General features: G+C 42.1%; 1 protein-coding gene across 1 annotated transcript; it reads right to left on the bottom strand.

Moving 5' to 3' along the window:
* Positions 1-12,270: 12,270 nt before the first annotated feature.
* Positions 12,271-14,267, bottom strand: LOC133769781 (arginine/serine-rich coiled-coil protein 2-like). Its single transcript, XM_062204995.1, has one exon. The coding sequence runs from the start codon at positions 13,851-13,853 to the stop codon at positions 12,723-12,725; it is 1,131 nt and encodes a 376-aa protein (XP_062060979.1). The 5' UTR covers positions 13,854-14,267; the 3' UTR covers positions 12,271-12,722.
* Positions 14,268-14,560: the final 293 nt, after the last annotated feature.

The raw sequence follows: 14,560 nt of genomic DNA, 5'->3' as shown, positions 1-14,560 counted from the left end.
GAGTTAAGTCCTGTTCAATCCGTAACAACTATTAATTCAATGTCCTGGCTGGCGCCGTGGCTCAACAGGCTAATCCTCCGCCTGCGGCGCTGGCACACCGGGTTCTAGTTCCGGTTGGGGCGCCGGATTCTGTTCCGGTTGCTCCTCTTCCAGTCCAGCTCTCTGCTGTGGCCCGGGAGTGCAGTGGAGGATGGCCCAAGTGCTTGGGCCCTGCACCCCATGGGAGACCAGGAGGAAGCACCTGGTTCCTAGCTTCGGATCAGCGGCCATTGGGGGGTGAACCAACGGTAAAGGAAGACCTTTCTCTCTGGCTCTCTCTCTCACTGTCCACTCTGCCTGTCAAAAAATAAAATAAAATAAAATAAAATAATTCAATGTCCTTAACAGATACAGGTTGATTTGGGTTGTCTTATTTCTTTCATGAATTTTGCAGGATTGCCTTTTACAGAGTCAGTTCGTCTAGTTCATCAACTCAGTGAGCTGACATTGTTCACCGTATTACTTCACTATACTTTTAAGTTTCATGGGTCTATGGTGATGTCCCTCTTTCTGATATTAGTGATTTGTATTCTCTTTATTTCTTAGTTAGATGAATAGAGGCTTATCAATTTTGTTAAGCTTTTCAGAGAATCAGCTTTTAGTTTTTTTGATTTCCTATTTTCAATTTCATTTATTTTAGCTCTATTTTTATTATTTATTTTCTTTTATTATTTTTTTCTCCCTATTATTTCTTCCTTTTCTATTTAATTTGCTCTTTTTTCTCTAGTTTCCTAAGGTAAAAGCACAGACTGTTGATTTTAGATCTCTTATGTTTCTTATTAATTTTTAAAAAAATATTTATTTTTTGACAGGCAGAGTTACAGTGGGCAGCGGGGAAGAAAGACAGAGATAGGTCTTCCATCCACTGGTTCACTCCCCAAATGGCTACAACAGCTAGAGCTGGGCCAATCAGAAGCCAGGAGCTTCTTCCAGTCTCCCACATGGGTGCAGGGGCCCAAACGCTTGGACCATCTTCCGCTGTTTTCCCAGGCCATTAGCAGGGAGCTGGACTGGAAGTAGAGCAGCCAGAACATGGACTGGCACCCAGATGGGCAGGCCACCTTGCAGGCAGTGGTTTTACCTACTAAACCTCAGCACCGGCTCCCCTAATACTTTTCTTTTCTGGGTAGTCTGCTGTGTCTGAAGTTAGTATGGCTACTCCAGATTTCTTTTGAATAGGATTAGCGTGATTTATCTTCCTTGTATCCTTACTTTTAATCTCTAGGTATCTTTATATTTAAGGTGGATTTCTTTTAGACAGAAAGTAATAGTTGGGTCTTACATTTTGATACCCTCTGACTTTTTAAGTCTCTGTCTTCCAAGTGCTGTATGCTATGGTTTGGATGTGGTTTGTACCCCTGAAGGTTCACATGTTGGAAGCTTGGTCCCCAGGGTGGCAGTATTAGGAGGACGTGAGACCTGTGGGAGCTCTGGATCCGTGGGAGGTTCTTGGGTCATTTTGGGGGTGCTGCTTTTGAAACAGAATACTGGCCTCCTGGAGTGAGTTCTCATTAGAGCAGGTCATTGTAAAAGCCTGGGCCTGTCTCCTGTGTTTCTGGCTTCCAGTTTCAAGACGTGATTTCTTTCCTGCTCTTACGCTCACCATCTGCTACAGGGCCCTCACAAGAGCCTGCACCATGCTATTTGGACTTCCTGTATCCAAAACTGGGATCTAATATGCCTCTTTTCTTTGTAAGTAGCTGACTCAGATATTTTATTATAGTAATGAAAAGATAACCAATACAGTATATTTAAGCCATTAACATTAACATACATACTAATGTAGTTGATTATCTCCATATTTACTACTATTTTCTATTTGTTGCTCTTATCTTTGGCTTCTCTATTTTTTCCTGCCATTTGTGGTTTTAATTGAGCATTTTCTGTGATTCCATTTTCGCTCCTTTCTTTGTCAGTGCATCAATTACACTTTGACTGCACTCCCTGCCAGGAGTCTGAGGGGGTTTTTTCTCATTCACTGAGAAGCGAGCAGAGGCCCTGGAGGTCAAAGTCACCAGCCTGTTCCCCCTCCTCCTCTTCCCCATGACTGCCTCCCCCTGGAGCTCTAAACCCACAGGCCTCAGCACTGAACCTCCAGCGATCCATTAGTTCTTACTGAGTTTCTTAGCCTGGGACTGGCTCCCACGGACGGAGGTGTCAGCTCGCAGGTTTCCTCTCTGGTAAGGTGTTCCCTGCAGCCACCTGTCTCTCCCACTTTGGAGGCAGCAGTTTGCCCTATGACCTCACTTCTCTGAGTTGCTGATTTTTCAGTTTGTGCAGCTGTTTACTTTCTACCAGCAATGGAGTAGTAACTTTGAAGTCCTTGCCTGTCTTACTGGGACTGGAGGTCTCCAGTTTTCAATCACATATTTGACTATTGGAATGTTCGATTCTGAAAGTATCCTCTCTCTAAAACAACTTTTATATCACCTAGTCGAGTTCATTATATTTTTAAAAAGATTTATTTATTTGAAAGAGTTCCAGAGAAGGAGAGGCAGAGAGAGAGAGAGAGAGGTCTTCTATCTGCTGGCTGATCTCCAAATGGCCACAATGGTCAGCCCTGGGCCAATCCAAAGCCAGGAGCCAGGAGCTTCTTCTGGGTCTCCCATGTGGGTGCAGGGGTCCAAGGATTTGGGCCATCTTCCACTGCTTTCCAAGGTGCATTAGCAGGGAGCTAGATCAGAAATGAAGCAGCTGGGACTCAAACTGGTGCCCATATGGCTTTACCTGCTATGCCACGGTGCTGGCCCCAATTTCATTATTTTGTAAGTACAATTGAGCATAAAAATGAAATAAACACCCTCAGAACACAGAGAAGCTATAATTAGTATTAAATGCAGAGCAAAAAAAAATATTCATAGCTGACTAGCCCAACAGTGTAAGCATTGGGAAAAAAGCTAATGGATTCATATAGTGTATTCCCATTGGCTTTACAATATTGTGTTAATGTCTTAAAATTTTATTTATAAAGTTGATGATCAATTCTTGTGGTGACATTGTGAGAATGTTCTGGAGTATAAGCTGTTTTGTTTCCTTGTACTTGGTCTGTACTCACTGTTTTTGTTGAATTAATTGTGTTGGCTTAACTCCTTTAAAAAGCAGTGTGCTAAAATATAAAATCAGAGCTTCTTAGTCCCGATGCTCACTTACATCATTGCTGTGACCTACGTGAGCATCCCATTACTGAGGCACCTGCCCATCTTCACTGTTGTACATGAAGGTGATGACACTAATCTCAGTGTGTGACAGTTGCTGAACTCAGACCAAATAATTCCCCCCAGAGAAAGCCGCATCGTTGTAAGCAGTCCTGGCTGATGCTTGTTTGATGGCTATCTGAACGTTTCGTTTGCTAGGGAGATGCAGAAAGGCATCATATTTTTGCAATAAGTTTTAAAGGGGTTTCAAAATATCTTGTTCCGACTCTAACAATTTCCATATCTTCTTTGCATTTCTCTGTTGAGATTTCAGAGAAAGTCAGCTGGATTAAAGATTCATAATGACCACAATTAAGAGATGAATTAATTAACTATAATGAGTCAAGAATAGTGAGAAGCACAGGCAGGAAACTGAACAATGGATGCAAATCAGATACAAGTTTGTTTTGTCAAATCGGGATACGCATATATTCACATTTTTTAATTTTGCAAGGTTTTGACCACCAAAATCCCAAGAAGCTCTGGTCAAGCTAGAGAGAATTTCAAAGACATGCTAAAGTGGCTCTTTGGAGAGAAGTCTGCACTGGGATTTCAAAGCCTGATTCAGGTTTCCTTATGATTCTCATTACTGTAATTTCTTCTTTAACTTGATAGTAATGAGGAAGGTACTCCAGGGTTTTGAATTGTACATAATACAGTCATTGGAATTCAGAAGGAAAATCTAGTGGTCCCTCGTTAGCTGAGGTTTCTATTGGACACAGTCAGCCGCAGTTTGAGAATATTAAATGAAAACTTCCAGGAATAAGGAAATCATATATTTTTAAATAACTCCTGTTATAGCATATTGTTGTAATTATTCTATTTTATTATTAGCTATTATTGTAAATCATATACTAATTTAAATAATGTGCCTAATTTATAAATTATACATTATTGTATGTATGTAGAAGGAAAATAACATACATAGGTTTCAGTACTGCTATGGTTTGTATTGTAGTTTGGGTTTCCACCAAAGCTCTATATCCCAGAGGCATGGTCCCCAAGTCTTATGTGAACAGTACTAAGAGGGTAGAAACTGAATCTGATTATCGTGTTTGGAGGTAGGACCTTTGGGGAGTGATTAGCTTGGAGTAGGTCGTTGGAGTGGGGTTCCCATAATCACATCAAGGGGGCATTACAAGGAGAGATACAGACAGGTGAACACACTTCCTCTTGACGTGTGATGCTGTGTGCTGGCTTGGACCTCTGCCATCAGGGAGGCCACCAGCAGGTGCCCAACCCGTGGGACTGCCTGAACTGGGACTAAAAACCTCCCAAACTGTAAGCCAGAATAAACCTCCTTCCTTCATAAGCAGCTCATCTTACGTCTTTCATTACAGAAGGAAAAGTTGACTGATGCCCTACCTACAATTAAGAAAGCACTGCTGTACTGTGCCTTCCACTGGCATTTAACTTTTATGTCACCTTCTAAAATTTTGTTTATGTCACCTAATGTATGTAATGTGCTATAATGTACATAATAAGTTATAGTGATTGAATATCTCTCTATGGGGAGATATGTTCAAAGTGTTTTTGCTGACAAAGGTGAATTCTTAAGAAAGTTTGAAGCCCAATCCGCTTACTCCCCTCTGTTGAGGACAGAAGGGAGAAGGGAGGGACGGGAGGTTGCCTGTAGTTGGCGCTCCTTTCATTGGCTCCCTGACTGGGGCTGAAGGAAGGAGGACCCTCCCCCCAAGGCTTCAGGAGACGCAGGCGGCTCCATGCTGGTGAACGGGTGAGCAGAGGCTCTTAACCTAAACATTTTTAGTTCACAACAGCTCTCTGAGACGAGGCACTAATATTAACCCCATTTTATCAGTGAGGTGACAGCAGGGGTAGCAACACACTTCCACAGATCTCCCCAAACGATGCTACTTCTCTTGTTTCTGCCCCTACAGAAGAAACAGCTAACCGACCTGTGGAATCTCTGTACCCACTTGGAGGCCAGAATCTGAGCCTGTCCTCCCCCAGACAGCTCATCTATCCATGTAGCTTACTCTTTACGTTGATGGTGGGCACAGGGTGGACGCAAGTACCCATGCACCAAACATCCCGAGAGAAGATCAGGACCAAAGGCGACGTTCCAGAGAGAGGGGAGTTCTGCTCTCCAAGACTGTTCTAGGAGTCTTCAGTGGGAGAGTACACTTCGCCCCTGGTTATCCACCAACGTGTTTTCTGTTACCTCTCTGAGAACTGTCGATCTGTGCTAACGTTCGTGAGATGAACTGAGAGTGCTGTGAGGGTGGATGTCCTCTCAGCTGTATTCAGCTCAAAGTGACAGAACTGTGAGTGTCTGTCTTCAGGTCACACCACAGGTGTGTGGCTCTGAATCGGTGACCTTGCTGGGTTTCAAGCAAGACTAGCTGTTAGTTTTGTGCCTTTTCACCATTTGGACAAAGATATTATTTTAAAATGTTTGTACTGAAAGCTACCTCTCAGCTTTAATTCAAATCTTAGTTGTTCAAAAGCCAAATACATTCTTCCTTTTCATAAATCAAAAGCATTGGCTTTGAAAGGGAAGAAGGATGCCATGTGCTAACCAAGGGAGGGGAGCAGAGTCCCCTTCTGCCTGGTGCACAAATCAAACCACTATGAAGTCCTGGCTCATATCTCAGTCTCTACCACGGTTTGTGTGACTGTCTTTGCAAGACAAGATCAACCAGGTTAAGTTCAAGCTGGTCTTTGGAGCTAGCAGGCTTGGAGGCAAACCAAGTTAAACCTCACTTCCAGAACTCTTGATAGCCAGGGCTGGCCTTCCTACTGCCAGTTATTGCAGGATAGCTTCATTGTGCAGCAGAAGACAACAGAAAAGGACACTCAATATTCCAGTTGTTTTGGGCTTTCAATGCATTTTACATAAACGCTACAAAGGTACATGTAATGCAACAATAAATAGACTTTAGAAGTCACAGCAAATGGAAATTTAGGGTCTGATAGTAAAGCAACACATTGCATCCCTTCCTGAACAGTTTCCAGAGGTCAGCTATACTTTGGTCTCTGGTCTTCTTGGCAGTCACACAACACAGGAGCATATTCAGTTACAAACCCCACGGGTTCCAAAAGATCAAAGCTAGCCTGTAGTTTCAGACAAGCTATTTTTGCCTGGTAATGAGGCCTGAAAGAAAAATTTCCTTATGTTCCCAAAGAGAAAACATTTGGAGCTTATAGAAAATGTCTCCCACAGCATCTCCATAATAAATAAGGAACACATTTCAAGCAGATCTTTTTGGCAGCGTCTCTCTCTGCAGACTCATGGCGTAATGCCAGGATGGAGCCCAGTAAAAAGCAATTCAGTGAGGCACCGAGACTCCACTGTCTGCTGCAATCAAATGAGAAATGGCGCACTCCAGAGTCTCTGCGGCTGCTCCCCGAGAGACGCTGTCAACGTGGGGGGCCCGGCTCTGCCGCTCAGGGCTGTGCAGGCCAGAGGGCAGGAGTCAGAGCAGGATGCCGGAGCAGGAAGGAGAAAACTGCTCTGTGTGCACGGAGGAGGAGGAGCCGTGTGGGGGTAACTGCTGTGCAAACTTCGGGGAGCAGACCCTCCAAGAAACATCGTAAGGGGTTGAGGTCTTCCTCGTGTTAACTGTCCCCTGGCCAGACACTGAGAAAACCTGCGACAAAGATGTGATCTGGAACAGTGGCCTCAAAGTTATGTGCTTGCACACTCCGTAAAATTGTCAGGAAAAATTCCATAGCTCCTGGATCACTTAGTTATCATATTAAATACAAATTAGATACAGATAATTATAAAGTCTAATACCTTTCAAGGCACCTCAAACACTGACATTTTACTATTTGTTTTTAAAGATTGATTTATTTCCTTCCCTGAAATGTGCTTTGTTTTCCTTCGAGTGAATATTTGTTTTGTTTGTTGACTAGTTATACACGTACCCCAAATCCTCAGCTTACCCCCTCAAGATGTTCTGTTTCTTGGAGACTGCTCTCAGTCTCATCTTTAAGGCGTGACTCCTAAAGCTGTTTGCCCTGCTCTGGATGCTGGAGAATTCCCCTGCACACGGCTGGGATAACTGAAACCAAAACGTGTTCCTCTCCCAGGACTAACGTGACTGGGACCAGGCAAAAATAATGCAGTGCTTCCTCCAGGGAGCCTTGCCCTGGAAGTGACCCGACCGGAACAGTAGATTCACGACTCACAGCTGCTGCTTAAGGCTCTCCAGGAGCCTTGCCTCACTGTGCCCATTGACACGAAGCCCCCACTGCTGTGGTCCATTCAGAAGGCTGCCAAAACAAAAGACCAAAAGCTGGGTGGCTTTTAACAGCAGAAATTTCTTAGCGCTCTGGAGCCTGGGCAGATTCAGTGTGTGGTGAGGGCCAGCATCCTCCTGGACGGTTCCCTCTCCCTGGATGGTGCCTTCCTCACAAGGTGCAAGGGCAAGGCAGCAGCCTGGGGCCTCTTTTCTGAGAGCCCATGGCCCGCTGCTGAGGGTTCCGCCCTCACCACAGAATCAGCCCCCAGAGGCCCCACCCCCTCATACTATCACATTGGTGATGGTTCTCATCATAAGAAGTTTGTAGGCATACAGACATTCAGACCATAGCTTTCTCCCAACCACTTTGTCTACCTTACAGGAATCTCCTTAAAATCACCAAGCTCGGGCCCTTGAAACTGTATATATCCTTCTCTGAGACACTACAGTTCTATTACAGTTATTTTTCCCCCTTCCTTCTGCAGCCCTAATAAACATAGCCATGTGTAATCAGTAGGTTTCACCGGCAGTAGTTTGGGAGGCTAGCAGTCTACAGCTGTTACCCTGGGGTTTCTACCATCGCCCTCCAGGGGAAGAGATGGGTCCCTTTGCCTTTCTTCTGTGATGCTCATACTTTAAAAATATTATGCTTCATCAATTAGGAAATGAGTTGAGCTGCAAGTAAGAGAAAAGCTAACTAGAGTGGCTTAAGGAAATAGGTCAACATCTCTCCACACAATAGCAGTGTCGTTCTCTGTCAGGAGAGCCACAGAACCAACCAACACCCCACCCCAAGCAGATCACCTCTCATTGACCACATCTACACTGGATGGTTCCACCTAGAAGGAAGGAAGTCTTAGAAAAGGTGAATAGAATCTCAACCATCCAGTCTCCATAATGGTCGTTAGTACTATGTATTTCCTGAATACCGTTCTAAACCTGTGTTGTACACATCACTGTTTTCTCTACCTAGAATACCCTCCATTTCTTTCCTTCCCTCCAGCCCCCCATAGAAATCCTAATTGCCCTTCAGGTATCAGCCCGTGTTCTGTATCTCTTCATGAAGCCTGTCCTGAGTTCTCACAGTTAGAATCAATTTCTCCTTCCAACCCACTTGTGACTCACCTCTGTAGACGGAGCACTTGGCACACTCTGCTACCCTGTTCACAACATAGTATTTCAGATGTTGCACTAACGGGAGGTTGGCCATTCCTAATGCTTTACTGTTAATGCTGCCAGGAACATCTTTCTCCTCCTCTTCTTAGGTCCATGTGTGTTTGTTCTGGGTTGAATCCCTGGAGATAGAACCGTTGGTCAGAGTCTTAGCACAATTCACTTTCATATTCACTAGATGCTAAGAGGTCATCTTTCCATTTCAGTCAGACATTTGTTAAGAATGCTTTTGTACCCAAAATCTTACCAATACTTGTTATTATCAAACTTAATTATTTTCTAATTTAATGAAAAGAATCATATTTCTTTTTTAAAAAAGATTTATTTTATTTATTTCAAAGGCAGAGTTACAGAGAGAGAGATGGAGAGATCTTCCATCTACTGGTTTACTCCCCAAATGGCCACAATGGCCAGGGCTGGGTCAGGCTGAAGCCAGGAGCCAGGAACTTCATCTGGTTTCCCACACAGGTGTCAGGGTCCAAGCACTTGGACCATCTCCGCTGCTTTCCCAGGTGCATTAACAGAGAACTGGATTTGCAAGTGGAGCAACTGGGACTCAAACCGGTATTAAGGCAGCAGCTTTACCCACTATACTACAATGGCAGCCCCAAGGAGTCATATTTAATTTTTGTTTTAACTTGAATTTTTATGATTACTAGTAAGGTTGAATACCTTTTCATAAGATTATTGAACACTAGTTTTTTTTCTTTCATTAATTGCCAACCACATCTTCTGCTTATTTTTTTTCTTGGTAGGTTTTCTTTTTCCTACTGACTTTTAAAACATCTTTGTATGTTTAGAACACTAATTATTGGTCAGTTATATGTGTAGAAAGTTTTGACTTGTCATTTCATTTATTGTGTTTTCTGTCATACAGAAAAAATCTTTTTGATCAAATTTATCAATCATTTTATTTTTTTTGCATTGGGTGGTATAGCAGGTAAAGCTGCTGTCTGTGATAGCCCAAGTTGGGGCGTGAACCTCTGTCTCTGGCTCTCTCTCTAATTCTGCCTTTCAAATAAATAAAAATAAATCTCAAAAAAAGAGAAGACATTCTATTCATGCAAGTTGAATGAAGTCATTTTCTTAATACATGTAAAGACACTCTTCTATATTTTTGTATGATAAAGTTATTTTTACTTATGTGTTTTCTCTGGACTTAATTTTGTTTTTCCAAATGGATAATCATTTTCCCCAGAACTATTTGCTAAATAATCAGTTTTATCTCTAAATTTGAAATTAGAGATTTGAAATACTCTCTCCAGCAGATACACAATTTCCACATCAACGTGAGTCTTATCCTAGATGTTTTGTTATTTTCTATTGGCCCATCCTGTCCCTAAACTAGTATTATATTGCTTGATTATTTAAGATATGGAACAAGTATCATGTCCAATTGGAAAATTATCCCATCTTCTTATTCTTTTCAGAATTGTCCTGAAATTATGCTCATACCTCTGAGTTTTAAGATTTGTCTCATGCAAAACTTCATTGGATTTTTTAAATTTTGATTACTATTACATTAAATTAATTGGGGCTTATTGACGTCTTTACAAAATAGATGCTTCCCATTAGTGGACATGGGTATGTTTCTCCATATGCAGGTCCTCCTGTGTTTTTACTTAAGTTTTGTGTTCTATTATTAATATTACCTTTTTCACATTATTTCTGATTGATTACAGAAGTATATAAAAACTTTAAATTTTTGTGTCTGATATTGTATCTCCATCATCTTGCTGAAGTTTCTCAGTTGATTTTCCTAGGAATTTTTGTTTTTTGTTTTCCTAGGATTTCTAGAGAAGCAATCATACTGTCTATGGCTAATAATATTCACCTTCTCTGTCTGTATACCAGTTCTTTTTTTTTTCTTGACTGATTACATCAGATAGGTTATACAGTGCTAGCTGACGGCCATTAGAACACACATAATATCCTTGATGTTAATGCTTTTATTATTTCTTCATCAGGTATGATGGTTACTGTAGATTTTTGGTAAAAACACAGTTAAGACTGCATTTAGATGCATAAAAACCCTTATTCAATCACGTAAAGACATAGGTTTCATTTTGTCACTTAAAATATGCAGAGGAAGGCTGTCCAGGGCTCTTCCCAGTTTCCTGACACCTTGTGGCTCTTTTTTTTTTTTAAATTTATTTGAAAGGTAGAGTTACAGCAATGCAGAGGGAGAGAGAGAGGGAGAGAGAGAGGGAGAGAGAGAGGTCTTCCATTCACTGTTTCACTCCCCAAATGGCCACAATGATGAGAGCTGGGCCAATTTGAAGCCAGGAGCTTCTTCCAGTTCTCCCACTTGATTGCAGGAGCCCAAGCACTTGGGCCATCTTCCACTACTTTCCCAGGCACATAGCAGGGAGCTGGATTGGAGTGGAGCGGCTGGGACTCAAATCGGTGCCTATATGGGATGCCAGCACTGCAGGTGGCTTTGCCAGCTACACCACAACGCTGGCCCTGGAGTGTCTTTAATGCCTCAAGGTCTGCGGTGATGTTCCTCTCTTCACTTCTGACGTTAAGAATTTGCCTTTTTCTCTTAGTCTTGCCAAGGGGTCATCTTTTTTTAGTGCTCTCAAAAAAACAAAAACAAAAACAAAAAACCTTTGGCTTTGTTTATCCCCCTTTACCCTATTGTGTTCTGGGCCATTATAATGTGCTCACATTATTTTTGTGTGTGTGTGTGTGTTTTCTTTGGTTTTAATTGATTTTCAGACTCTATCCTTAACAAAAATTTAAGATTAAAATTTTCACTGTAGGTGTGACTTTAGCTGCATTTCACACATTGTATTGTAATTTCATTATAATTCACTTCAAAATATTTTCCAGTTGACCTTGGTTTTTTTCAACTCCTCATGGGTTATTTAAAGTATTTTGCTTAATATATAAATGTTTAATTCTATCATGATTAAATAAATATTTGTAGGAATCTGTGGTGACTCGCCAGTGAGAGAGGCAGGGCACGATCATTTTTATAAGTGCTGCATGTGCACCACAGCACACACTTCAGTGAGGACAGCTGCGCTATGTGTGGCTCAAAGGGTCTGTTTCCTTACTGATGTTCTGTTCTGTTCTATCAGTCACTGAGACGTATATGTTGAACTTCCCACAATGATTTCCCACTCACTTTTCTTTTTCATTTTGTTAATGTTTGCTCTGTGTTTTTTAATATAAAGTTACTAGGTATAAACAAATTCAAAGTTGCTTCTTGTTCCTACTGGTTGCATTTTTTTTTAAATAAATATTATTTATTTGAAAGGCAGAGTTACAGAGAAAGAGAGGAGACAGAGAGATATATCTTCCATCAGCTGGTTCACTCCCCAAATGGCCACAACAGCCAGAGCTGGACCAGTCCAAAGTCAGGAGCCAGGATCTTCTTCCACGTTTCCCACGTGGGTGCAAGGGCCCAAGGACTTGAGCCATCTTCCATGGCTTTCCCAGGCCATAGTAGAGTGCTAGACCAGAAGTGGAGCAGCCGCAACTCTAACCAGCGCCCATATGGGATGCCAGTGTTGCAGGCGGCAGCTTTACCCGATACACCACAGCGCCGGCCCTTAGTTGCACCTGTTATCACCATGAAATACCCTCTTTATCTGGAATTGTTCTTTTCATTAAAATCTTTTTTTTTTTTTTTTGAGAAAACCATTTTTATTATCATCACCACCCAGCTTACTTGTGCTGGATTTTATACCAAATGGCCAGATCTTCTAAAGTACACCTACATAACATTTCTTTCATGTTTCAAGAGATGAAAATAACTATACAAGGTTAAGTACAAAAGTACACAAGACAGTGGACACGAAAAATCTATGTATGAGATTTTACCCCACCTGAAGCTCTTATATATTTGAAAAGTAGAATTCATGAACTAAAAAATATTGTCCTTCTATAGTCCTGTCAAGTTTAATGGAAGTGGGTTTAACCTGATTACAACACTAACACCAGTATCACTGATCTGATATTTACAAAAAAATCGTATTTTTCAATAAATTAAAGTCAATGCAACACCCATGCAAGCTAGAATGCTAGCTGTTTGGTGAACAAGGACCCGACATCAGAACAAGAAGTCTACGAAGTCCCAAACTTTACAAGTGTGATCTTCTCAGACTGCATCCATTCCTCGCATTGAGGATGTGAAACCCAAGCCCATTCCTCTCTGTGTGTGGGTCTGTGACCTTGCCATTTCATACTGAGCGTCTAGATTTCGGAATACTTCTTCTTGCTGCTTCAAAGTCTTGTAACTTTCTTCATCAACTGAGCTACATCCAGCTTCATCTTCACTCTTAATACCCATTAATTTCCTAAATTTGACATTTTGGTCCTTGTTTCCAAAATTCAATTTTTCCCATATTTCAGCAGACTGGGATCTATCCCCTTCTTTCTTGCCTTGCCAAAGCATTTTCCTTTTTTTTTCTTGTTCGGCAAATTTCATGGGATTCACAGCAGCTGGGTTATAGTAGCTAGGAACAGCTATTCCGGTCTCTGCCAACGCTTTAGCCTGCAGGGCTGCCATTTGAGCTGCCATAGCTATCTGAGGAGTTACTTGCGTTCCTGATGCCAACAGGGCGGCAACATTAAGAACAGAACCTCCAGTAGCGGCAGCGGCTGCAGCCATTTCCTGTTGTTTTTGTTTTTCAACCATTTCCTTTTCTCGCTGTTCTTGTAATTTCTTTGCCCTTTCCAACCTCCTAGCTAAAGCTTCTTGCGCATCCATTGCTGTGTTTCTGCCTCTGAAGGGAGGTGGACTAGGAGTTCGGCTTAAACTTCTGCTAAATCTTCTCGGCTTTTCAAGTCTCTTCTTTCTGTCTCGACTTCTACTCCTTGTCCGACTCCTGCTTCTAGTCCTATGCCTGTGTCTTGATCTTGAGCGTGAGCGAGATCTGATCCGCCGTTTTCTTTCCCTGCTTCTGGATCGTGACTTCTTCCTGTCTCTGCTTCGAGATCTTGATTTCTTCCTCTCCCTACTCCTGGATCGAGACTTCTTTCGTTCCCTGCTTCTACTACGATGGCGCCTTTCGCGGGACCTGGATCTCGAGTGACTTCTTCCTCTGGATGACTTCCTTTCTTTCCGTTTGTGTCTGTCCTCACCGTTTTCAGATGAATTTAGTCGCTCTCTTCCTTTATCAGAAGAATGTTCTTTGTCATTATGGTCCTCAGACTTGTGTTTCATAGAGGATTTATCTTTGGATTCATGTCTTCTTGCCTGTTTTAAGAAGAAGTTGGTTCTTATCATGAAGTAGGCTTATTATTTTGCTATCTGAGTCTGCAGCGTCTTCAGTTCAGTCTCTTCGCGCATTAGCACGCTCTTTGCTTCTGCTCCGGCTCCTATGCTTTCTTCCTTCATTATCTGATTTTCGTTTCCTTTCTCGTGACCTTGACCGTGACCTTGAATAATGGTGTTTTGAGGCTCTAGGAGAAGCAGATACATCTGACTGCTCTTTTTTCTTATCTCTATCTGGGGATGTCTTTTCTGGGGCTAGTCCATCTCGTTCTGTATCACTAGCCGCCATAGCCTAGAGTCCTGGCCGCTAGAGCGGCGCCTCCACTTTCCGCTTTTCAACACTACCGGCCGCCCCGAAGCTTCGCCACAGACTAAATCGTTCGTGCGAGAGACCCGGATGGCACAAAGGCTATGAGGCCCGGTGCGCCGCGCAGCTTGCTGGGAGATAAAATCTTTTTTAATTACTAAAATCTTTCATTAATTATTATGTGTTTTGCATATACATGAGACAATATAGTTATACATGTTTTAATTGGTCTTTACTGCCAGGTTTTTTACTGACAATTTTCTTTTGTAAAAAAAAGTTATTGTGTCTATTTATGATATAGAACATGATGTTATGGTATGCATACATATAATTTTTTGAAGGATTTATTTATTTATTTGAAAGTCAGAATTACACACACGGAGAGAGAAGTCTTCCATCCGCTGATTCACCC

This window comes from Lepus europaeus, chromosome 11 (genome assembly GCF_033115175.1).
Source record: "Lepus europaeus isolate LE1 chromosome 11, mLepTim1.pri, whole genome shotgun sequence".
Taxonomy (NCBI): Eukaryota; Metazoa; Chordata; class Mammalia; order Lagomorpha; family Leporidae; genus Lepus; species Lepus europaeus.
Note: the sequence above shows the minus strand (reverse complement) of the source record. Positions and strands in the feature narration are given on the sequence as shown.